General features: G+C 44.0%; 1 protein-coding gene across 3 annotated transcripts in view; it reads left to right on the top strand.

Annotated features, from left to right (window-relative positions):
* Window positions 1-24,193, top strand: part of WDR7 (WD repeat domain 7) — a 1,349,682-nt gene that overhangs the window by 217,816 nt on the left and 1,107,673 nt on the right. For all 3 annotated transcript variants that reach the window (XM_078674853.1, XM_078674855.1, XM_078674854.1), the window contains exons 11-12: window positions 21,829-22,077; window positions 23,043-23,263. In XM_078674853.1, coding sequence (XP_078530979.1) covers window positions 21,829-22,077; window positions 23,043-23,263 — 470 coding nt within the window. The remainder of the gene's footprint in view (window positions 1-21,828; window positions 22,078-23,042; window positions 23,264-24,193) is intronic.

The following is a 24,193-nucleotide window of genomic DNA, read 5'->3' on the forward strand; positions in this document are numbered from 1 at the left end:
ATAGAGTCTTTGAAAGAATGGTTCTATTTCAGTTGCAGGTGCGCCTTGCTGGTGACATGAAAGTTTGTATGAATTCCCTTCACAGGCTCCATGCAAACTAATTCCGTTACACAGAAGCGTGCCGCTTAGTGACATCGCACAATTATTGCCACTAAGAAACACTTTCTGTCCTTTATTACTGACACATGCATGTGAATAGGGAAGGTTCCATGTTGTTTTAATGTACCCCTTTCCCAATTTCTCGTACATGCCAGCCTGTATATATTTCTGGCAGTATTGAAACCTGAAGGTTGAGATTGGAATATTTATTATCCCATGTATTATCCATTCACTGACAGGTCGTTCTGACATTGTCACTGGTAATCTTTCGAGTTTTTCAATGCTCAAGATTGTATAATCAGCACCCTTTTGTGCCATACTGATTTGTCTATCAGTAAGGTTAAAGATTTGGAATAGTGACGTTGTGTTGATTAAACGCCAAGGCACATAGCCTGAACGTAGATTTTGTAACGTCCAGCCAAGCTGTACAATAGAACGCAATTGAGACTGACCGTGTTGTAGCAACAGTAAGTCTTGCGATAATATGTCGATTGCTGAAGACACAATGCTGTCCAAAGAAAAAATTCTGGAGGACAGAGTCATTAACCCATTGTCCACTACAGAAAGTGATTTTTCCAAATTAATACGGTCAATTTCCCGTATCCTTTCTGCTGTCTCAATTTGAGTAACCTTCCAGGCCTCATTGTATGCTGCATATACAGAGGCTGCTATGAAACGCTTTTGACGCTGTTTGCGTGGTCCCATAGTGAAATCACGCAAGTCAGCACCATCAGTAAGTAAAGTTAGGTGTTGCTTAATTTCTGCCAGTGTGGAAGTTTGTAGCCATTGAAGGCATAATTTGCCCACACTGTAGGTGGTTATTATCCCTGGGTGATGTCTTTGGGGATATCTAGGGTCTGGCCTGGTCATTTTGAACCCCTGTGTTTTGTTCAGGAATCTGTCTTGACAGTTATTAGTATCTGTGGGCCAGATCAACCACTGTTTCCAATCAGGATGTGTTCTGTTTTGGTTTAATACATAATTTATGTCTATCTCTTCATCTGTAGAGCTATTGCTGCTCATTGTTGGCTTTGGAATAGACGGTTTATTTAAGTCTTTGATTTTGGCTAGGCCAAGACAGGTAGTTTGTTGAACAGTGTCATTTAAAAATATCATTTGTTCTGGGATCATGCAGGCTCTAAACATAGATTCTATACCCTGCACTTGCCATTCTTTTGTACCCCAAACACTTTTCAATTCAACATTTTCCCAATAATCAAAACCAAAAGTATTCATTTTTTCAAAGAACGAGTTTGAATATATCAATTTTGTGTTTGTTATCATGGTCTTAGTTCCTGTCTTGTTTGACAATTTGAAATAAAATGCTTCAGCATTACTTGTGTTAAAACCTGAAAAGTATGAATATTTGTCATAGAAGGTTCTTGAGCTTCCTTTTGGAGGGGTTGCACAATGTTCCCATTGATTATAATTTAAAACATTTCTAGGTTGTGCAGATCTATGTAAAAAATGGTTACCATAGTGGTTATAACAGTACATACTATCATAATTTGTAGAACCCTGCAAATAATCATGTTTGGTAAATTTAGCAGACATTACTAAGTCAGACATATTATTAATGCTTTCGAAGTCCCAATCATCAGCAAATGAGCTCGGTTTTGCAAAGTCACTCAATGAGATCTTAATTTGGTGTGGATATTTCAGGATTTCGACCGGACCATACATTTCATAGTCAGTGTTGTCCCAGGCTACCCCACCCGGTATCGGATTGGCTGTGAAGTTGACTGAAGAAAGTTCTCTTTTCTCGACGTGTGAAGATGTGTGTGGTTTGAGGATCAAGTTGATTTTCTGACTTGCTGTGTCCATTTTAGCATATTTTCCCTCAATGAAGCGTCCCAAAGTAAGTACCATGATGAGCCAAAGTATGAGGATAAATGCACCAAAACCCACCCAAAATTCGATCCATGGAGAAATCAGATATGTTTCTTTCAGTTGTTTCAAAAGTTCTTTAGCTTTATCTTTAAAGGTTTTTGATGATGGCTGTGTCTTTGATTCACTGAAGCCTTCAGAGGAATCATCGAAGTTTATGAAGTAGCCGGATGCAGTTCTGTCAATTGTTCCAATTGGTTCAGGATTACTGTTTCTTGTATTATCGTTTGGTACTTCATTATAGATTGGTGTGTCTCTGCTAAATGTTTTTATTTGGGTTTTCAGAGGTCTAAGTTCCATTGCATTGTTGCATAGTCCTTGTTGTTCTTCTGTAGGCGTTTCGAATGTGATTAGCCTCTTTGATAGAACCTCTGTACTGGTAGCAAACCTTGGTGTTCTGCTACTTATTGGGAGTCCACTTGGCCTACTGTTTGTTATCGGCCACATAATTGTGGTTTTACCAGGTCGATGGATACAACTCGGTTCTCCTTTTTACCAGCAAGTGGCGGTAGTACAACTGATCTTGTCCCGTTGACAGACAAGACAGGAACTGCTTTTCTGTAAGAAGGCCCAAATTCCTTCTTTACCGCGATCTTTTCTCTGACTAGATCCCCGACTTTTGGAATCCAGACAGGTCTTGCTGGGACAGGTGGTGGTTCTTCAGTGGTTGTTGGCTGTTGTTTCAATTTTATGTTGTTCAGGTCTTTTCTTGTTTTGTTTAAGTCCTGCAAAATAGCCAAACGGTCTTTGATATCAAAGCTTTTTTCTTTCACCACTGAAGTCTGACTATCAATGTCAGAGATCAACATCCTAGTTCCAAATAATAATTCGTACGCACTGAATCCCTTCAGAGAATTTCTTGGCAAGTTATTTAGACTACGTTGGACACTTATTAGATGTTTGACCCACCCAGCTCCCGAACCCAATACCTTTGCCGTTATAGATTGCTTTATGTCACGGTTTTTTCTTTCAACAATTCCGTTCCCCTCAGGGTGAAATGGACAAGAGTACCGCAATGCCACGCCCATGCTGACCATGGCCTCCTTATAAGCTCTAGAGCTAAAAGCAGGACCATGGTCCGAATGCAGCATGCCAATTGCGTATGTGCTGATAAAGACTCGCAAATCTTTTATAACAGTTCTGGCGTCAGCCGTTCGCTGGGGCCACATCCATATAAATCTCGTGCATGAGTCCACTGCAACCAAGATATATTTATAGTTACCATCCCTTTGTAAGGGACCACAGTGGTCTAGGTAAACACAGGCTAATGGTTTATCCGAGATTAGAAGGGGCGTCTGCGCTGGACGTCTCACCGTTGATACTTTCATTCTTTGACATATTTCACATTCTAAAACATAGTTCCTTGTTTGTCTTCTCATTTGTGGCCACCAGTACCTCTGTTTTAATAATGATACTGTGGCTGAGACGCCAGCATGTATAGAAGCAAGCCCTTCGTGTGCCGCTATTATCAGTCCTAACCTATGTTCCATGTTTGGAATTGCCCTATCCCCCACTCCAGGGATTCGAGCAAAAGGAACATTGTTTGCATCAGTTATGTATGAGTATTTTACTGGAAAGCCTTTCGGGAGTGTTTCTATCGAATCCTTTTCTGAAGCGCTGACAGCTTGTAATATTTCGCTGTCTATTTTTGTTTTTGACCGGGTGATGGCAGCTACGGAAGCCGTTTGCACAGCTGCCTTCGCGGCCTCATCAGCCAATGAATTCCCTGCAACGTGAACGCCATCACGTTGATGACTCAGTGTATGTATCACGTGAGTCTTCGGTAGTTCTTTTTGTAAAAGAACTACTTGTTCCCAGAGCATTTTATGCTTGATTGTGCCTCCTTTTGCATCCTTAAAACCATTTTGAAGCCAGATCTGCAAGTATTCATTATAAGACTGAACGCAATAATACGAATCGCACACTATGAGTGTGGGGAATTCTCGATCGGTATTTTCAAGCGCCATCTTGAATGCCAGTAGTTCAGCTCGCTGAGCTGTACAATCTCCTAGAGATTGCGTTTTAGTGAGGGTTGGTTTAAATTTCCCCTCGTGCCAGCGACCTTTAACAATCGCGCACGCAGCACTATAAGCTTGTTTACCCCCTACTGCGGGTTGTGCTGATCCGTCTGTATATATTATACAGCCGTAATGATCTAGAGGCAGATTTTCGGTCGGCGGAGGACATTCAAATTTATATTGGAGAAATTCTTGTGTTTTTAAATTAGGATCAAATTCGTATGCCACGTCTGTTGCAGCAAGAGAATTAGCCCATTGTATCCATCTTGGATGGAGCGCTTTAGCATTTGGAATGCTTGCCTTTGTTACCGCCTCTAGGGCTGGTATCGGTGTTACGATTATTATTCGTTTACCTTGTGCCAGGGCTCGTTCTTTTGCTATAGCTGTCTGTGTTGCAGTTAGAATTTTTTCCGTAGGGCTAAATTTCATTTCAGCCTTAGTGTACAAGTGTGATTTGAATGCAATTGGTACCTTTTCTCCTTCATTTGCTGTCAGGTATGTGAATCCGCATCTCCCTGGGATGAATCGAATCACAAGATTGCGTGTGTTATCACGTGTTTCTAATTTTGTTTTAATTAGCATGTCTGTTTGTAAGGATCTCAAAATTTCTGTGTGTATTTGAGTCCAATTGGATCTTTTAAAATCTGGTTTTATCAGATCATAAAGGGGTTTGACCCTTTCTGCGTAATTTGCAATGTATGTTCTTCCGAAATTTAGGAAGCCTAGAATCAACTGCAGGTTTTTTAGTGTTCTAGGTGCTTGGATTACGGCACATTTCTCTAGGAAATTGTCAGCCAGGCTTTTGCCTTCACTTGATAATTCATATCCTAAGAACAGGACTGTCAGATGGGCAATTCTGGATTTTTTAAAGTTGAATTTGTAACCCTCTGCTGCGAACCCAAGTATTATGGTGTTCACTCTTTTCAAGTGAGTATCCAAGTCATCATCTGTTAAGTAAATGTCATCGACATAAGATAATGCTTCATCATCATATATTTGTAGTAATTCTGTTACTCTCGCTGAGAATACCCCCGGGCTGTTCTTGTACCCCTGGGCTAACCGACAGAATTGTTTTTGAGTGCCATTTATTGAGAATGCAGTTAAATATCTGCTTTCTGGTGCTATGTTTTGACAAAAGAATCCATTAGAGATGTCTAATGTTGTTTTGTATTTTTTGCGCACTATGTTATTCATTAGTGCAGCACTATGTGAGTTTTGCACTGCAAAAGTTTTGCAACATGTGTTAAGGTGTCGGTAATCCAAAACTAGACGATATGAATTGTCTGGTTTGGAGACCGGAAACAAAGGGTTGTTCATTTGTGAGGTGCAAGTTTCAATCACCCCCTGGTATTCTAGCTGATCTAGTATTTCTTTTACCTATTTTTTTGCTTCTTGCTTAATTGGGTACTGCCTCTGTGCAGTAGGTTGTGATTTTAACTGGATTTTGTGAGGAGGAGAGTCCTCATCCCATCCTACATGATTTTTATATAAAGCAGGAGCTAGAGCTACTGCCCACTTTCTAGCAAGTGTGTATTTTTTATGAATTGGGATGTGATTTGAGAAGGCAGGCATAATTACTTCTTCGCCATGAGGGCACTCCCTGACAAACTCTGGTGGCCAGTCTTTTTCAGCTAGAAGGATATCATAGCCCTTGGAGAGATTATCCCAAAATAGCCCCCTTATTTTTCTAGTCTTATCCCTCTCTATACGCAATGTTATTTCGTATATTTTGTGAGGTTTGCTAACTCTGGTGTCCGCAGTTTCATTCGTGTCCACTGTCTCCAGATGATTCATAAGGACTTTGCGAGCTATGCTCACTTCTGCTGCGCTGTCTAGCATTGTCTGAGCCCATTCCCCGTTTTTCAGTTGTGTCCTCAGAATTCTCGGCATTGTTAACTATTTTAATGCTGGCTACCTTCTTATTTGGAAATTGTAATTTCTTTTTTAGCTGAGCAGGTTCCTTGTCTTTGGACTTGGCGTGCTCTTCTCTTTGTTCTGATCGTCCTCTTCTTTCCGATTTCTGCGAGGAAGTCTGAAAAGATTGAGAGGGACGTGTATCAATGTCTTGATATCTATCAGGCTTTTTTATATTATCCCTATTTCTAAGGTTATATCTTTTCCCAGAGGGGTCACTCTGGGGTGACCTGTGTCTTTGGTTCGGAGATTTTTCTCTTCGCCTAGGAGACCTTCCTCTGGACTGGAATTTCTTTTCTTTAGGATTGGATTGTTTGTTTCCATCCCAGTTCTTTTTTGGTGATGTAGAATTATTATTAAAAAATATTTTTCCAGGACTTTCAATTAGTTGTGGTTTTACTGGTATTCCACCTAAACTATCCCTACCTAGTTCCTCATAGGATTTTTCTATGATTCTGGCAATTTCAGCTGGTTGGTCTGCTATATCTGTGGTGTAATTTTATTTGTGTTCCCCTGGTGAGGGGTCAGCTGTGGGAGTTTAATCGCTGGCTGAATTGTTGAAGTCCGCATCACATACTGGACTAATTGTCTATGTATTTTTATTAATTGTTTTAGCTGTGTTAACAGGTTAGCTGCAGACATCCCGTCGATGTCTGGATGTGGTGTGTATCCGGCTAGGACCGGCCACGTTGCTCCTGGTCTACCTAAAGGACCAAGCCTGGTGATGTGATTATTATGTTTTAGGGCGCCATCAAATAAGAGCAAATGCTCTTGAAATTTGAGTGGTACTTCCACCTCCTCGAAAGGAGTGTACGTTTCAGGAGGTTCCTCTATTTTGTAATAGTGGAAGTACTTTGTTACAGGATTTGCTGCTGGAAAATTTATCCATGAATAGTATACCTCTGTCTGCCGATATTCGTGTGCCTCAATTACGAATATGACTGTACCACCTCTAGGTGTCAGTCCATTTTCTATAAGTTTTATGGTTATAGATTTCCTTTTAATGACCGGGATGAGTATTATATCCTGGTCTGCTTCCTGCATGGTAGCATCAGCTGCTGCGAGTTCAGTTGCTAATCTAGCTGCCTCTCTTTCTTCATCACTGTCTACCATTTTACCGACAGGATGGTTATTTCTTTTGTTTGCAGATCAGGTTTCTTATGGAAACAAAGATTAGATGCACAATATTTTGGAACAGTGTATCCTTCAACGTTGACTTATACCAAGAACCATACATAGGAGTTCCCTCCTGCGAGGTCTGGCGGATATAACCTTTCACCCACTCCAGACGTCTTTGGAGTATTATGGGAAAAGGGGTCTGAGTGAGAAAGCACGACTGAGTTACTCTAAATGTCTTACATTAGTTTTATCGCCCTTTCCAAACGCGTTGGGCGCCATGTAGTGTAGTTCCTATTATCCCAATAGGCTCTGCGCATTGGAATAATACCTTCAGCAGTAAAGGCCTAGACCAGACGTTAACTAGGTCTACTACTGTCGATATTAGACTTAAAGTTTTGGGTTTGCCAGCTTAGCTCAGAGTTCACTAGAAACTTTCTCGAATGTTCAGGAAAGAATTAACTCCCCTGATTAGACAAGAAGGGATTTAGTTTCTGACAACCATAGAACATGACAACTTTGCTCTCCCCTAATCAAGAGTATATCTCGAGAGTCGTGTGAACAAAAGGCAATTTATTTTACTCAGTCAGTACGTGCATTCTTAGTCTCATCAGATTGTAGAGAAAAGGAAGAGACGGGCGTGTTCAATAAAAAGGTGTTATTTATTGATCAGTCTCTTTTCTCATACAAGAGAAATGGATCGATATTATTGCAATACTTATAGCTAAGTAAAGTGCATACATTAAAAGCAATAGTATGAAATAATACTGTAAAAACATTGATATGGTTTCTAAGCCATAAGATGTTTTAAAATGAATAAAATATATTACATACACATATACATTTGACTAAACGTACTCAACTGGTGTTTCTAAATACGCCTACCCCGTGTACCTGACCTAAGCCTAACACGTGGGCGGGAATAGAAAGTTACAGTTTAAGTTAAGTTTGTTTTTGCCAAGTGAATAACTAAAGAATTCTCTGCGAGGGGTTATTCAGTTCTGTACCTGGAATCTAGGTTGAATGAGGGATGGTATCTCTCTCTCTGGTCTCGATATTCCAGGCTGCCTGCGAGGGCTACCCGGAAGCGCCGGTGCTGGATTTCTCGGCAGGAGAAAGCAGCTTCTCGTTCTCAGCGCGTCAGGAAGGCGGGGCTGCGCCAGCGGGGTCTGCTCTGCTCTTCGCTTCGGCAAGTATGGCTGCTCCGTCTCGTCACCACCGCGTGTGTTTGCATAGGGCAATATCGGTAATATTTATACCTTTAAGGTGCCGAGATTGACGTAAGGATGGTCATAGATACGTCAATAAGGATGTCATACGACTTGCTCGTTAGCACATTCTTTTGCTGAAGTTCTCGGTGAAATCAAAACAATGGCCGCAGGGTTTTGCCCAGGTTGTCATAGGTTTGATTTGTTATGAGAACTCCGTATGCCTTATCAGGGGCTGGAGGAATATCGCTTGTCTAATTAGATCGCAAGCGTTATGACCTAATCAGATAACACGTTCCTGTGCCGTAGTGTGACTGCGTCAGATAACGGTATCTGCATCATGGGGGTTTTCTGCCTCATGGGCTGACTGCTAGTTAACTTGTTTGGTTTGTTTAACTAGAATAGGGTCAGGAATAGGGGGATCGATTCAGAACCTATAGGAATACATCACAGCATCTTGCTGCCTTCCTGGAAACCTCTGGCCTTTTAGATCACTCGCAGCATGGATTTCGGAGAGAGCACAGTACGGAGTCGGCCCTTACCACGGTGCTTGATAACATCCGTACTAGAGTGGATAAGGGCCAGACCACTCTCCTTATCCTATTAGATCTTACGGCTGCGTTCGATACCCTGTCCCCCTCAGTGTTAACATCTCGCCTGAGGGAGATAGGGGTGGAGGGGCCTGCACTTAGTTTGCTATCCTCCTTCCTTGGCCAGAGGGAACAGAGAGTCAAGCTGGGGGAGTTCCTATCTCCATCCCTTCCTGTGCAGTGTGTGGTCCCTCAGGGGTCGGCATTAAGTCCGACCCTTTTTAACATCTATGTGACCCCACTTGCCAGGCTTATTAGATCTTACGGGATGGAGGTAGTCTCCTATGCCGACGACACGCAGATATTGATGTCTCTCGCCCAACCTGTCATCTCGGCTGCCTCCAATTTTAGACACTGCATGGAGGCAGTGGCTCAATGGATGATTTGCAATTCATTGAAGCTCAACGGCGAGAAGACAGAAATTCTGGTGTTCGGAGGCAAGGAGGATATTTGGTCGGCGGAATGGTGGCCTTCATCTCTGGGAGTGTGCCCTACACCCACTGTTTTAGCTAGGAACCTAGGAGTCATGATTGACCCTTATTTGGGGCTGAGCCAGCAAGTAAGTAGGACTATTTCCACCTGCTGGGGTATAATAAACATCCTGAGGAAAATAAAACATTACCTATCCCCTCAAGCAAGAAAGCAAATAGTAGTAGCATTAATAGGCTCAAGACTAGATTATTGCAACGCCTTATACCTTGGCATTAACAAGAGTCTTATAATGCGACTCCAAATGGTGCAGAATGCCGCGGCGAAGTTTGTGTTAGATCTTCCTAGGCGGGCCTCTGCTACGGCTGCCAGGAAAGCATTGCATTGGCTTCCAATTGAGGCCAGGATTTCATTCAAGTCCCTCTGTCTGATCTATGGGGCCCTGGCCACGAACAAGTCAGGAGGCCTAAGGGATCTGTTAAATCTTTATACCCCCTCCAGATCCCTGCGCTCGGCCAATAAAGCCTTGCTATCATTCCCCCGTGTCCGTAGAGCTAGGTGGGGTGGCAGAGCCTTCTCAACTTTGGCCCCAAGGTTGTGGAACTCTCTGCCGTCTGATATTAAAACTCTTCCCTCAAAGCAAGCCTTTAGAAAGGCCCTTAAGACATGGCTATTTGCCATAGCCTATCCTTAGCTTTGGTTCTGCCTTTTTGATTTTCTTTGTTAGGCGCCTTGATGCCCACGGGCTTAGTTGCGCGTTATAAATTTCATTTCATTTCATTTCATTTCAGTACTAGGACTACTACAGCCACCAGTACTACCACTACTACAGCCACCAGTACTACCACTACCACCACTACTACTACCACCACCACCACCAGTACTACCACCACCACCAGTACTACCACTACCAGTACTACCACTACCAATACTACCAGTACCACTACCACCACCACCAGTACTACCACCACCAGTAATACCAGTACCACCACCACCACCAGTACTACCACTACCAGTACCACCACCAGTACTACCAGTACTACAACCACCAGTACTACCAGTACTACCAGTACCACGACCACCAGTACTACCAGTACCACCACCAGTACTACCACTACCAGTACCACCACCACCACCACCAGTACTACCAGTACTACCACCACCAGTACTACCACCACCAGTACCACCAGTACCACCACCACCAGTACTACCACCACCAGTACTACCACCACCAGTACTACCACCACCAGTACTAGCACCACCAGTACCACCACCTCCAGTACCACCACTACTACCACTACCAGTACCACCACCACCAGTACTACCAGTACCACCACCACCAGTACTACCACTACCACCAGTACTACCACCACCAGTACCACCACCACCACCACCACCACCAGTACTACCAGTACTACCACCACCAGTACTACCACCACCAGTACTAGCACCACCAGTACCACCACCTCCAGTACCACCACTACTACCACTACCAGTACCACCACCACCAGTACTACCAGTACCACCACCACCAGTACTACCACTACCACCACCACCAGTACTACCACCACCAGTACCACCACCACCACCACCAGTACTACCAGTACTACCACCACCAGTACTACCAGTACTACCACCACCACTACCACCACCACCAGTACTACCACCACCACCAGTACTACCAGTACCACCACCACCAGTACTACCACTACCAGTACTACTACCAGTACCACTACCAGTACCACCACCACCAGTACTACCACCACCAGTACTACCAGTACCACCACCACCACCACCAGTACTACCAGTACCACCACCACCAGTACTACCACTACCAGTACTACCACTACCAGTACTACCAGTACCACTACCACCACCACCAGTACTACCACCACCAGTATACCAGTACCACCACCACCACCAGTACTACCACTACCAGTACCACCACCACCACCAGTACTACAGCCACCAGTACTACCACCACCACCAGTACTACCACCACCACCAGTACTACCAGTACCACGACCACCAGTACTACCACTACCAGTACTACCACTACCAGTACTACCACTACCAGTACCACCACCACCAGTACCACCACCACCAGTACCACCACCACCAATACCACCACCACCAGTACTACCACCACCAGTACCACCACCACCAGTACCACTACCACCAGTACTACCAGTACCAGTACCACCACTACCAGTACCACCACTACCAGTACTACCACCACCAGTACTACCACCACCAGTACCACCACCTCCAGTACTACCACTACCAGTACCACCACCACCAGTACTACCAGTACCACCACCACCAGTACTACCACTACCAGTACCACCACCACCAGTACTACCACTACCAGTACCACTACCACCACCAGTACTACCACCACCAGTACTACCACTACCAGTACTACCACTACCAGTACTACCACTACCAGTGCTACCAGTACCACCACCACCAATACTACCACTACCAGTACCACCACCACCAATACTACCAGTACCACCACCACCAGTACTACCAGTACCACCACCACCACCAACACTAACAATACCACCACCAATACTACCAATACCACCAAGCATTGGCATAGCCAATAGGTCTCGCTTTTGGGACCTTATAAGTATTTAGTTATGCAGCACAATATCCTTGGTGCAACAACATCAACTGCTGCATGGCTAAACACTTATAAGGTCCCAAAGGCGAGACCTATTGGCTATGCCAATGCTTGTTTATATGAGAGAAGATGCATATTGAAATCCCCAGTTATAATGATCATCGAGTCCAAATGGTCGTAATATAACAATTTCACCATTTCTCATAATAGATCGAGTTGTGAGGACCTTATCTTTTTCTTTGAGCTCAAATAGACATTTAGGAAGATAATTGATTGTTTGGCAATGAATTTAACACACAAAATCCATTTTACTTGGAGGTCTATCTCAAAGTGTTTTACATCAAGATTTAAGGAAGCATATATGGAGAGACCTCCACTAGGACGACCTTTAGAGGCCTCACGAGTTGCCACGTTCAGATATTCGTAATAACCAATAATAGGTTCGCTACTCATTTGTCAGGTCTCCTGCAATATTAAGATATCAAAGGAGTTTAAAAAACTCGTTACACTCGGATCCTCAAGAAGTGTTCTAAGACCGTTTACGTTCCAAGAGCAGAACTTTAGAGATTTAAGTGTTTTAGCAGAGGAAGATCGGCTTCAGTCCATCTTTAAAGAGTTGGTGGTAGTATCCTCCTGCACCCTCAGTAGGGATCTGACTATAAACTGTCTGCGAAAGTTGATCACTATACCGTCCCCGTCTATGTTCTTAGGTTAGACAACCCTACTCTTCATACCATGATAATATCATTTATATTGGATACATTAAAACCTCCTATATTTTACATAGCGAGTCCACATATTAGTTGTGCAGTTGGTCCCAAGTTTCCCTCTGTTCTTTCTTGACGATTGGTACCCCTGCCATTCCAAGACACAGAGACATGCTGCTGGTGGCAATCCTAGGACATACATGCTGGGCTCAGGGAGATTTCTACACAGGGTATCGGGCAAATTAGTACTCAAACTGCCTACATTTGGGTGCTCACCAACTGAGCTGATGACAAGTTCAGAAAAAAGGTTAGGGGGCATGTTTGGAGTGGTCCCAACCCTGTGCAATGGGCCGTTATTAGCAGAGGGATGTTCTGACACTACGTTAGCCTTCTGCAGAAAGCACTCCCTGACTTTGCTTCATGAGCTTCCAGCTAGTGGCCGGTCAGCAGGGATAGAGTGAGGATCGGTTGAATAATATCAGGTGGGGCATAAGGTATCCAGCTCGGTCCCTCCCCTGTGATAGCAACAGTCTAGATTGTCTCTTGTTGTTGACTCCGCTTATTCATAAGGGTGTCCAGATGATCTAGGCGTTGGGTACTAACATTTGATGGGGGCTGTATCCACAAGGTCAAACGAGTGCGAGATAAACTGGTGCGGATGGTTTATTTCCTTTTGGAGCAAGTGGGCTTTCCAGACTTCCTTTTGCGCTTAGCCGCTGGGACTACAGTAGTGGCTGGTGTACCCGTATTTTGCCGAGGCTCAGCTGTGTCATCTCCTTTTGGGCTCCCGCTAGGAAGTACGTAAATGGTTAAGACCAGATCCCTGGCGCAGGGGAGTGCGAAGTACAATGGTAGATACATGGCTGGGAGCAGGTACAGGAATAGTCAACTAAAGCCCCTCCAGCTAGAAGACATTTATGTAAAGCTCAGTTAGTGCAATCTCGCTAGACACAATGCTGACAACCCTTTCTAACATGCTGTCATGCTGGTGGTGGCAGGGCGCGCAGGTAATGTCCCAGTGCGTTTCCCCATAGTGAGTGCTTAGAGCCCGCTCTGGTCAATTCAGATAGTATATATGGGCACTCACCTTAGACCTCTTCAGTATTGTTAGTTGAAAGAGGGGGCAAAAGACACACAATTGATGGACGGAATGCAGAACAAATCAAAACAATCACCCCCAGTCAAGAGATCTGGGTTAAATCCATCATTCTTTTGCTCACCATGCAGGGTCAAGACTGATTTGCATATGGCTGGGTCCAAACTGGAATGGCATGGTTAGCAAAGAAACGATGGATTTAGGCCCAGATCTCTGTACTGGGGTGAATGTATGAAATTGTTCTGCATTCTGTCCATCAATTGTTCTTTTTCCATTTGTCACCCCTAGTGGGACGGGTATGCCTAGACGTGGGTCCAGTGCTCTCCATGCCACTGGAGTCAAGCTATCCTGGCTGATGAGGGCTGAAAGTCCGAAACCGGTCCTAGGATGCTTGTTTCCAGTCCAGGGAGGGCCTTGCCTGGCAGTTCAGGCTGGACTGTTCCCAATGGGCGCAGGGTCAAGACTGATTTGCATATGGCTGGGTCCAAACTAGAATGGTATGGTGAGCAAAAAAACAATGGATTTAGGCCCAGATCTCTGTACTGGGGTGAATGTATGAAATTGTTCTGCATTCTGTCCATCAATTGTTTTTTTTGCAGTTGAAAGAGGGGGGCCCAGCCCTGCCTCTTCCTGCAGCTGACGGGCACAGATGGGCCTGCACTTTGTCCGGGAGCTTCCCGGTGATCGCGTCCCGCGCTGCGGGAAGCCGAGACTGCCTTTATGCGCCTCCTGGCACAAGGAACAAACATGTTGGTGCCTCCTGGCATTGTGCTTGCTAGGGGATGAAATCCTCAAGGAGAAAGTGCAGGTGCCGTGGTCGGCGAGAGCCTTTAACAAAGGAGCTGGCCTCTCAATTGAGAATCACAGAAGAGATTCACTCGTGGTATATGTAAATAAAGTTTGTATTCAACACACACAATAATTAACACAAAATGAACATCATGTATTTCTGGACATAAATCTCATTTGGAAATATTACTAAGAAGTACTAGGCCCAACAAAGTTAAAATGACTTCAATAATATGCACACTCGGGAAAGATCCTACTTTAGCCCCCAGCCGCCTGACGTAGTGCGAAACGTTGGCAGAACTAGGCACACTCTGGCAATTATTATTATTCAATACCACACAGTTATAGAGTCACAATGATGTCAGAAATGTATAGACACACATAATTACAACACTTTTAAACAGCACAGTGGGCCAAGGCTGCACGGATAAAAACCAATGTCAAACATAGTATTCTTTTAGCAAGGAACCGTCGTGTAAAGCAACACTGCTTTGCGTTGTAATTAATAACAGGCGGCCTCTCCCACACACACACACACACATACTCAGTACCGACTACCCTTCACACTCAGCCTGGAGATAAATAAAACCTTCCCTCGGATACTAGGCTGATATCAGCCAGAGTCACACTTAATCAGGGCCCCAGGGAAGAAGATGGACGTAGGTAGCAGGGCTAATTAGGCGGCAGTCGACAAATGGTTTGGCCACTACTGTGGAAGTTTACCCACGAAATGCAGAGCACAAGCGGGCTGAGGTCGATAGACATTCAATCAAAGGACTCCACAGTGTTCTTTCTAGCACCAGACCAGTTCTGCAAAGCATTGGGGGATCACGCAGTCTCTTGACCTAATTCCGATTGCTCTTAAAAGCTTTCCTCAGACCAGTCAATTACTCTCACCACCCAGGCCCGGTCCGGGCATTACAACCTTGCAACATAGTTATCACGCTGGGTGAGAAGAGGCCAGTTGGCTCCAGGTGTCACAAGTAGGCGGTGTGGGTCTCTTGTGGGAGATCCTTGATGTCCCAGAGACCTCCACAAGAGAACAAGGGACAAGCCAACAAGTCCTTTGAGAGCAATCTTCAGGATTCCACACTGCAGCAGGTAGTCAGCCCAGGCCAGCCACTATTCAGGAATGGTGCATGGCCCTTCCAATGCCAGTAATCCTCCTTGTGCAAAACCGATTTCTCTGGCAATGTGCACCACGCAGTTCCAAGATCTCCAGTGCCACTTCCTCAGAAGTGTATATTAACCCTGCTGAAGTACGGCACCAATAGTTCTGCTGTAGTGTGCCTTTGAAGTGGGGGGTGATTGAGAGGATTTCCCTTTAAACCACAGATGTCACCCCTAAATTTTAGTCCTGTCTGCCACAGGGCTGTGGAGTGCAGATCTTAATCTTTAGTGGGGTCATGATCTGGCTTCTCAGAGGACAAGTCTCAAACCCTCTCCCTCCAATCTATCCAGCCAGGCCCTCAAATGGTATAAGTCAGTTGTTCCAGTGCATGTCCAGTGTTTACAGCTGTCTCTGGGGAATGCACAGATGTGCTCCCCCAGCCTCCAATGTGGACTGGCGTCACACTACACGGCACACAAAGAGTTTTAGAGCAGAGATCTGCCCACTTTCTAGAAGTGACATTTCTAAGCTATTAATTCCAAATCCCTCTTTACCACAGTTTGTCATTGTGAATCCAATGATAGGAAATATTTTGAGGCTGCCCCACTGTGAGCCACTATTGCAGCTTGAATTAATTTCAACAAATCCCCTATGTTAACCAATGGGAAGAGCAAACCTAATAGATAGTGAAAACACACATTGTATTATTCACTACCTGGGCAGGTAACGCATGTGTATCTGCTCTGCCTTTCACCTACCTCTTTCTTAACCCCTTAAGACTTACCAAGGGCTGCCCTAGTGGTAGTTAAAGGTCCCCTCCGGATTGGCCATTGGTTTATAAAGGCTAACCTGAGCATAAGTGCCATTGCGCACATGTTTAACCCCTTCGCTGCTGGCCCGTTTCCGCCTCTGTGCGGTAAACAAAAGAACAGGGCTGGCCGTGACGAACCCCAGCCGTCATCAGCACACGAGCACCGCGGAGTGTGACGGCTGGGGTTCGTCACCAGAATGCAAGGGGTTAAAAACCTCATAGGTGCAAGTGTGCACCCACAGGCCTGCAATGGCAGACTTGAGACACGGTAAAAACATCAGTGAAGTTTAACTTCTTAATGAGTAGGAAGGGTGTCTGCACTTTCACACCACATTTACAGTGGAAAAAGTGCCCAGAGCCCTAAGGCCACTAAAAAGAGACTCAGCAAAACCTTGGTGTTGTCCCAATGGAAGAGCCGACTACCTAGGTAGGGAAAATCCACATTGGGGTTCTTCACTACCTGGGCCAGGGAACACCCTAGAGTATGTGCCCTGCCTTTCGCCTACCACTTGCTCTACCCCACAGGGCTTACCCTAGGGGTGCTCTAGAGGTAGTGGGAGGCCCACTCACGGTTGGCTAGCAAGTTAGATATGCCAAACCGAGCACATGCACTACTGCGCATCAACAGGCCCGCAATGGCATGCTCGATACATGTTTGAAAGGCTATTCTGGCGGGTAGCACAATTAGTGCTGTGTCCCACAATTAACCAATGCAGTACCTGCCCTGGGCATGTGGTATACCTTTTTACAGGACACTCACAGGTAAAACACCTAAACCAATCAAGTAAACACCACTTCCTAGCATGGGTAAAAAGGGCATGTGCAGTTTCACATTGTATTACAGTGGGAAAGCACCCAGAGTCCGAAAGCCATGAAAAGGGAATCAGTAAAAAAACGAAGGAGAAAAAGTCAAACGTTTTAGGGAAATCTCCTAAGAAGGGTCATGTCTAAGCATTTTCACTTGAAACAATGTATATTGTCCCATGTGTTTTTGTGGTCTTCTTGTGTGAATCACAGAGGCCTTCCCTTATGCGGGATACTTTGGCTTTCAGATTCTGATCATTCGTTTCCATTCCTTTACAAAATTGTACTGGTATGTTCTATCCCTCTTCCTCATACTCTTAGAATGTACAGCCCCAAGGCTGAGAAACTGGAGCACTTTTGCATAGTAGAAGTTTCTCTCTTCAAGATCTTCAAAGTTAGGCACTGCATGATCTCAGCTGTGTCTGTCTCCCACATCTGAGCCATTTTGTTTCTTTTGTCCCAGTGGGTCCTCTGTACTTGCTTTTTGGCACAGTTTTAAGGATTGTTGATTCTAAGGGATTCCTAACGTCTGTTATGGTTTTACTTTAGGACTTGATTATTCTATCCTAACATCTGGGAAACCCTAAATTAGCCTCCCATGTTATAGACTCCAGAAAAAGTCTCTCAGTGCAGATGACGACATTGTTTAGTTTATGGTACACTTCAGGGGCAACCAGGGGTGATGCTGACTATCCTCCTTTTGTGAACTTAGTCCAGTAGCAAATAGATGCCACTTGATTTAATTTTTTTAATGAATGTGGATGCTTGTGAGTATTACCTGCAAAGTATTTGAAGTAGCGATCTTCAAGTCATGTCTTTGCCCATCCATACAGAACGTTTCCCATAAGCGCAGGTCTTTGAGATGGTACCTGCATGATGTCACAGTGCCCATCCCCTACAAGGCAGTCTGCGAGTAGGGCAAGGAGTACCTGTCTCAGAAACTCTGTGAAGGGAAGGAAAACTCTGACCCAATCTTATTAGTTTGAACTGGGCTACTTGACAGTGGGTTGCAACTAAACTACCAAGAACTATAAATATAAGAAGGAAGTCCACTCCAGCCCATCAATAATGCCTGCTGTGTTGCGTCTTAATCAGCTGTGTGGCCACTTTTTCCATAAGTCTGATGCGCTGCTAATGCTCTGCTTGCCTGCTCTGCTGCATAGCACAGCATCCAGTGCTAAGAAGTTACCATGTGTTTACCTGGAGCTTCATACTCCTTTTTTATTTACTTTAAATCGGAATGCGACAGTGTTGAATGTCGGTGATCACAAACAGTACTTTCTGTGTATTAATTGAGTACTCCATGTTGATGTTTTTGTGTTATTTTGTTGGTAATTCGACTTGTACATTTTTCATTGTTTGCTCTTTTAATCTACTTATATTTATATATTTTGAGGTACTATCAAAGCTTTGGTCATATGTTAGAAATTGGGGTCTCTAGTTGACATAGGTATGTACCTTTGTCCAAGTAGGGGCCTTTGCTTCTAGTCAGTGTAAGGGGAATACACACTTTAGATAAGCCCGGCTCATCCCACTGGTAGCCTGACACAAGCTGACAGGCTTATCCCAAATGCATCGTGTAAAGTAGTTGTACTCAAAACACGCAGTAACACAGTGAAAACACCACAATGGACACCACACCAGTTTAGAAAAATAAAGTGTCTTTATCTAAACCAAACAAGACCAAAGCAACAAAAATCCAACATCCATATATTAAAATGGCACTTTAGAACAGTTACTGCAAAAATAGAACTCGTAGAAACAAAATGCTCCACCTGGGGCTATTCCAGCATCATGACCGGCATAAATCCATAGTATGGCGCCGACCCCGAGGTGCGCAGCTTCGGTCACAGAGTCACACGGACCCCCAATTAACAGTACCTTGGAAATTAAGTCTATGGACGATGCACGCCGTCATGGGTGGACGCGTCAGTCCCGAGATTCAGGCCGGTTCCCTGGTTGCCGCGGGGTAGGCGTGGTGTCTTGTCCGCAAGGAGTTGATGCGTCGAGTTCAGGACAGAGGAAGTTGGAGATGAGGCGTCCGTTCCAGTGAGGCGATGAGAAGAGTTTGTGAAGTCACCCTCGTTGGTTATCAGTTCTGCGATAACGGGTTGCTGGCAGTGACAGTGTTGGTGCCTGCGCTGGTGTCGGGAAGGCCGATTACTGCAGGTGTCAATAGGTGTCGGAGCTGTGGTGAAGGCAGAGTGGTGCGTTGTGCACGTAACGAGCGGGCCCCTCAGCCTCGGTGCAGGCCGCTGTGTGACTGGCATCGCTGACAGCATAGGAGTTGTTTTTCTCTCTTTGCAGCACTAACCACATCATTCTCAGTGCCCAGGAACTGGAATTTGCGCCCTTTTGATGCAGGAATCCACACAGGAGTCCAGGTGCTGGTCAGTCGGTTGGATGTGAAGTCTTTGTGTCCCTGAAACTTCAGAACAGGAAGCCATTGGAGATTCTTCTTCAAGTAGGTTCACAGCAAAGTTCCAGTCTTTGTCCTCTCCTTGACAGAAGCAGCAACTGTAGGCCAACCCAGCAAAGCACAGACAGCAAAGGGTCAGTACCCCTCCTTACAGCGCACCATCTCTTCTCCTTGGCAGAGGTTCCTCTTGAGTCCAGAAGTGATCTCAATCTCTGGGGTCTAAAAGCCACTACTTGTACCCCATTTTCTATTTGTTCTCATTGTGGCAAGGGTCTCTGACCCCAGTCCAAATCAGTTCTGTCCTCCCTGGTGCTGCATCACTACCGGAGGTGGGGACAACATTGTGCAGAGTAGACTCTGCCTATTCAGGTGCTTGTGAAACTCCTCCAACCTCTCTAAATGTAGCCTAGGTCTATTGAGCTCAGCTATTAGTCACCCAGGAAAGGCAGGTCACACCTCAACCCCCCCTTGTGGCTGTCTATAGTAAATGCACAACCCAGCCCCTGTAACTCCAAAACCAGAGAGTCAATACACAACATAGAAGAGGCACACAGAATAGTAAAATAAGAAAATGCTTACTTTCTAAAAGTGTAATTTTCAAACATACAATTCAAAAAATATCTCTCTAAAAGGTTGTTTTTTTTAATTCTGAGTTCAGAGAGCCTAAACTCTACTTCTCTTTCTTGTTCCAATGGAAAGTTATACTTTTAAGATGTTACAAAGAAACTCCCATGTTAGCCATGGGACAAATAGCCTTTCAATAGTGAAAAACGAAATACACAGCATTTTACTATCAGGACGTGTCACACAAACCAGTACATGTCCTACCTTTCACATACACTACACCCTGCCCAGGGTGGGTACCTTGGCCTACTTGAAAGGTGCCTTACATGTAAGAAAACGGAAGGATAGTGCCTGGCAAGTGGGTGCACTCGCCAGGGTGACATGGCAGTTACAAACTGCAAATACAGGCACTACAGTGGCAGGTCTGAGATACATTTACAGGGCTACTCATGTGTGTGCCACAACCAGAGCTGCAAGCCCACTGGTAACATTTGGTTTACAGGCCCTGGTACACTCGGGGCACTTTATTAGGGACTTACCAGTAAATCAATAATAACAATTTACCCAGAGAGCATATACACTTTAGCACTGATTAGCAGTGATAAAGTGACCAGAGTCCTGACACCAACAAAAAACAGGTCAGGAAAATAGGAGGAAGAAGCAAAACAAATGGGTAACAACCCTGCAAAAAGGCCATTTTCAACACTATATATGTTATGTTATGTTAATATAACTTTTTAAGCGCACTAATACCCAGAGGTGTCTTGGCGCTAACCTGACCTTAAGCCCTGGGGAATGAAAGTGGGGAATAATTAATTTAAGAATAACTACGTTTTCAGGTCTTTTTTGAGAGAGGCAAGAGAGTTGGCAGCTCTAATGTCCATAGGGAGCTTATTCCATAATTTAGCCATACCATGGCCTATGCTTTGACCTCCCCAACTCGAGGTTCAAATCCTTGGAGATACATATATATATATATATATATATATATATATATATATATATATATATATATATATATATATATATATATATATATATATATATATATATATATATAATATTGCACTGTATTCTTACTTTTGTTTGGGGGAGTGCTTAAAGGAGGGCTTCATCTCATATACCAGAGTTCCCAATCTTTCAGGTGGCTTTAGCTCCAATTGTGTTTGCCTTTCACATGCATTCATATTGTACAAAGGTGGATCTCCTTATGGACTTAATTCTACTGGCTTTTTAAATTATTCTATGAAGATTTCGTATCATATTAAGTGCTAGAAATTGAGCTTTTTGTCCATTTTTATTTGTCTTCTTCCAATATTTCGATAAACTTAAAAAGACCAGTGCATGGTTCATTCCCATTTTGTTCTGTAGACCTTTTTTTGTATTTTTGCCCTGATTTGTCCAGTCATTTCCATATTCTGACCTTCAGCTGCAAAAAAAACGTAATTTTAGAAATTGTATTCCAGGTCGTATTTTTGTCAGAAATTTCTTTGGGCATACATTGCTTGGTGATTTTTTTTTTTATTTATTCTTCCCAGTTAGCACCCTAAAAGATCTTGTGCTGGGCTGTTGACGTGCTGTCAAATAATTTTTTTAAACAAACGTGTTTTTCCATTAAATATTTGTTTATTTCACAGGACTTAAAATGAAGACGTCAATCTGCCTGCAGGAAGCCTTTGATAAACTTGTACCTTGTCCTGCGGGAATTATCGACCAACTGAGCATGATCCCAAACAGCAGTGCACCTCTCAAAGTGACTGCTAGTGTGTATATCCCATCCCACGGGCGGCTGGTTTGTGGTCGTGAAGACGGCAGCATTGTTATTGTGCCAGCCACTCAGACGGCCATCGTGCAGCTTCTTCAAGGCGAGCATATGTTAAGACGAGGTACAACTTTGCTTTATAGTCCGCTTTGTTGAGTGATTTCTGATGTGCTTGAGAATACTATTTTGGGGAGTGAATTCAGTGGTGTTCATTAAGTCTTAGCGCAACCACTATGGGTTTGATTTTTGAGTCATTTGAACAGTAGCGCAATACTGCTGATTTGAAATGAAATAAATGAAAAGCCAGCATTTGTAAAGCGCACAGCTACCAGTGCTGCGGGCAGTCGGGAAGATTAAGCGAGCTAATGCCCAGAGTCACTTGGTGCTGGGCTAACCTGCCGCTGGCACCGGGAATCGAACTGTGAACCCTGTGGTCCGGAGTCAGGCACCCTCTTTTGAACATATTCTGAACATCTTCAACGTAAGACAGGGTTGACAAGTGTATGTTTCTTTGTCCATCGATCTTGAAATATTGCTTAGTCTGGTCAGCGTGTAGTGCAGTCACAGCTTAGTAGATGGAAGTGGATGGTTTCCTTGACTTTTCCTTCTTAAGAAAGAGCGTGTGTAGTGCAGTGGAGTGCCTCTGTCTAAAAGCCCACACTGTTTGTCAGACCGCTTAGCACTGTACCCTAGACACTTGTGTACTGCAGCACGATCAGTGCTGTCACCATTGCACTACTCGTTACCACCATTACCTCTGTATTATGGAGTGCTGGAAACAGATTTTGTACTTTCAGTCAAGGAACTGTTTCCACTCCCATCATGTTCAGCCAGTGATAGAGGATTACAAAATGTGTATGAACAGGAGTCCTAAAGCTCTACTTTCTGTAGGAGTACAAGACCAGGGCCTGTACAACATGCTCACATTCCAAACTAATCTTAGTTTGGAGTTTGAGCATGGCGTTTTACCTTCACTCGCTATCTCATTGAGCCCACCCTGAAGAAGTCTTCTTTTGAAGCCTGTCCTTTGTACTGAAAACACTTCTCTGACCTCTGTCTTCTCAGAGTTTTGCTTTGCTTACTTTGCAGGTTGGCCTCCTCACAGGACCCTGCGTGGCCATCGTAATAAAGTGACTTGCTTGCTGTATCCCCACCAAGTGTCTGCTCGTTATGACCAAAAATACTTGATCTCAGGAGGCGTGGATTTCTCGGTCATTGTCTGGGACATTTTTTCGGGCGAAATGAAACACATTTTCTGCGTACATGGTGGAGAGATTACTCAGCTTCTAGTCCCACCTGAAAACTGTAGCGTAAGTTGACTTAATTTATTTTCAGATTTCTTATGGCTTCATTTTGTATTACTCTGTTACAAATAAAATCATGAAATTAAGCATAAGTGATGTGAATGTTTTTTCTTGTTCCTAGCAACTTGAATATTACTTGCACAAGAGGCAGCGATCAGGATTTTAGCAAGGAATTACATTTCTAGGACAATATTACCCCATACATGTGCATTCTAATGGCTGTCTCTAACTACAAGGCTTATATTCACCTTACCATGCATTTCTTTATGCAGTTACATTTTGAGGAAGTGATAAGTTATGGGCACCTAGCCATTCACCTGAGATGAGTTGTATTGAGTATGAGTTTGTTTATTTGTACGCAAAAAGAGTGGGATCAGATAAGATGTTTTAAAAGAATTGGCAGAATTGGGAAGATTGCGGATAGCAGGTTCCATCATATAGTTCCCAGTTATCTTTGGCAGTATTCCTATCGTGTGGTAATGCTACTTTCGTTCTTCATCAGAATGAAGATTGGTGGTTTCCTATTGACCTGTAGGATTTGTCTTGTCACTAGGCAAATATTCTGTGTGGACCAATCCAAAGACAATATTAGTGTTATTTGACAAACAGCTAGTCGTATCTTGCCTCTACTGGTCCTAGTTTCAGTATCCCTGATAACATCCACCATAAACACAAAGCACAGGTAGTACTGTTACTTCAAAATCACACTTAATGTGCTTTGAAGTTGAGCGGTTTTATTTTCTAAAACTTAATCTAGGAACATTTATTGTTATGCACTAGGAGCAGGGTGTACATAGTCTAGAATTCTCACTGTAAATAAAATATAGAGAGAGAAGAACGAGACCATGAAAAATGAAAGTCTGCTTGTACTCCTGAAGAAGGCAAGTTCTTCTCCTACCTTTAATTAGCACCGCCTCGGTCTTCACCCTGACACAG

Source organism: Lissotriton helveticus, chromosome 2_1, assembly GCF_964261635.1.
Source record: "Lissotriton helveticus chromosome 2_1, aLisHel1.1, whole genome shotgun sequence".
Lineage (NCBI taxonomy): Eukaryota > Metazoa > Chordata > Amphibia > Caudata > Salamandridae > Lissotriton > Lissotriton helveticus.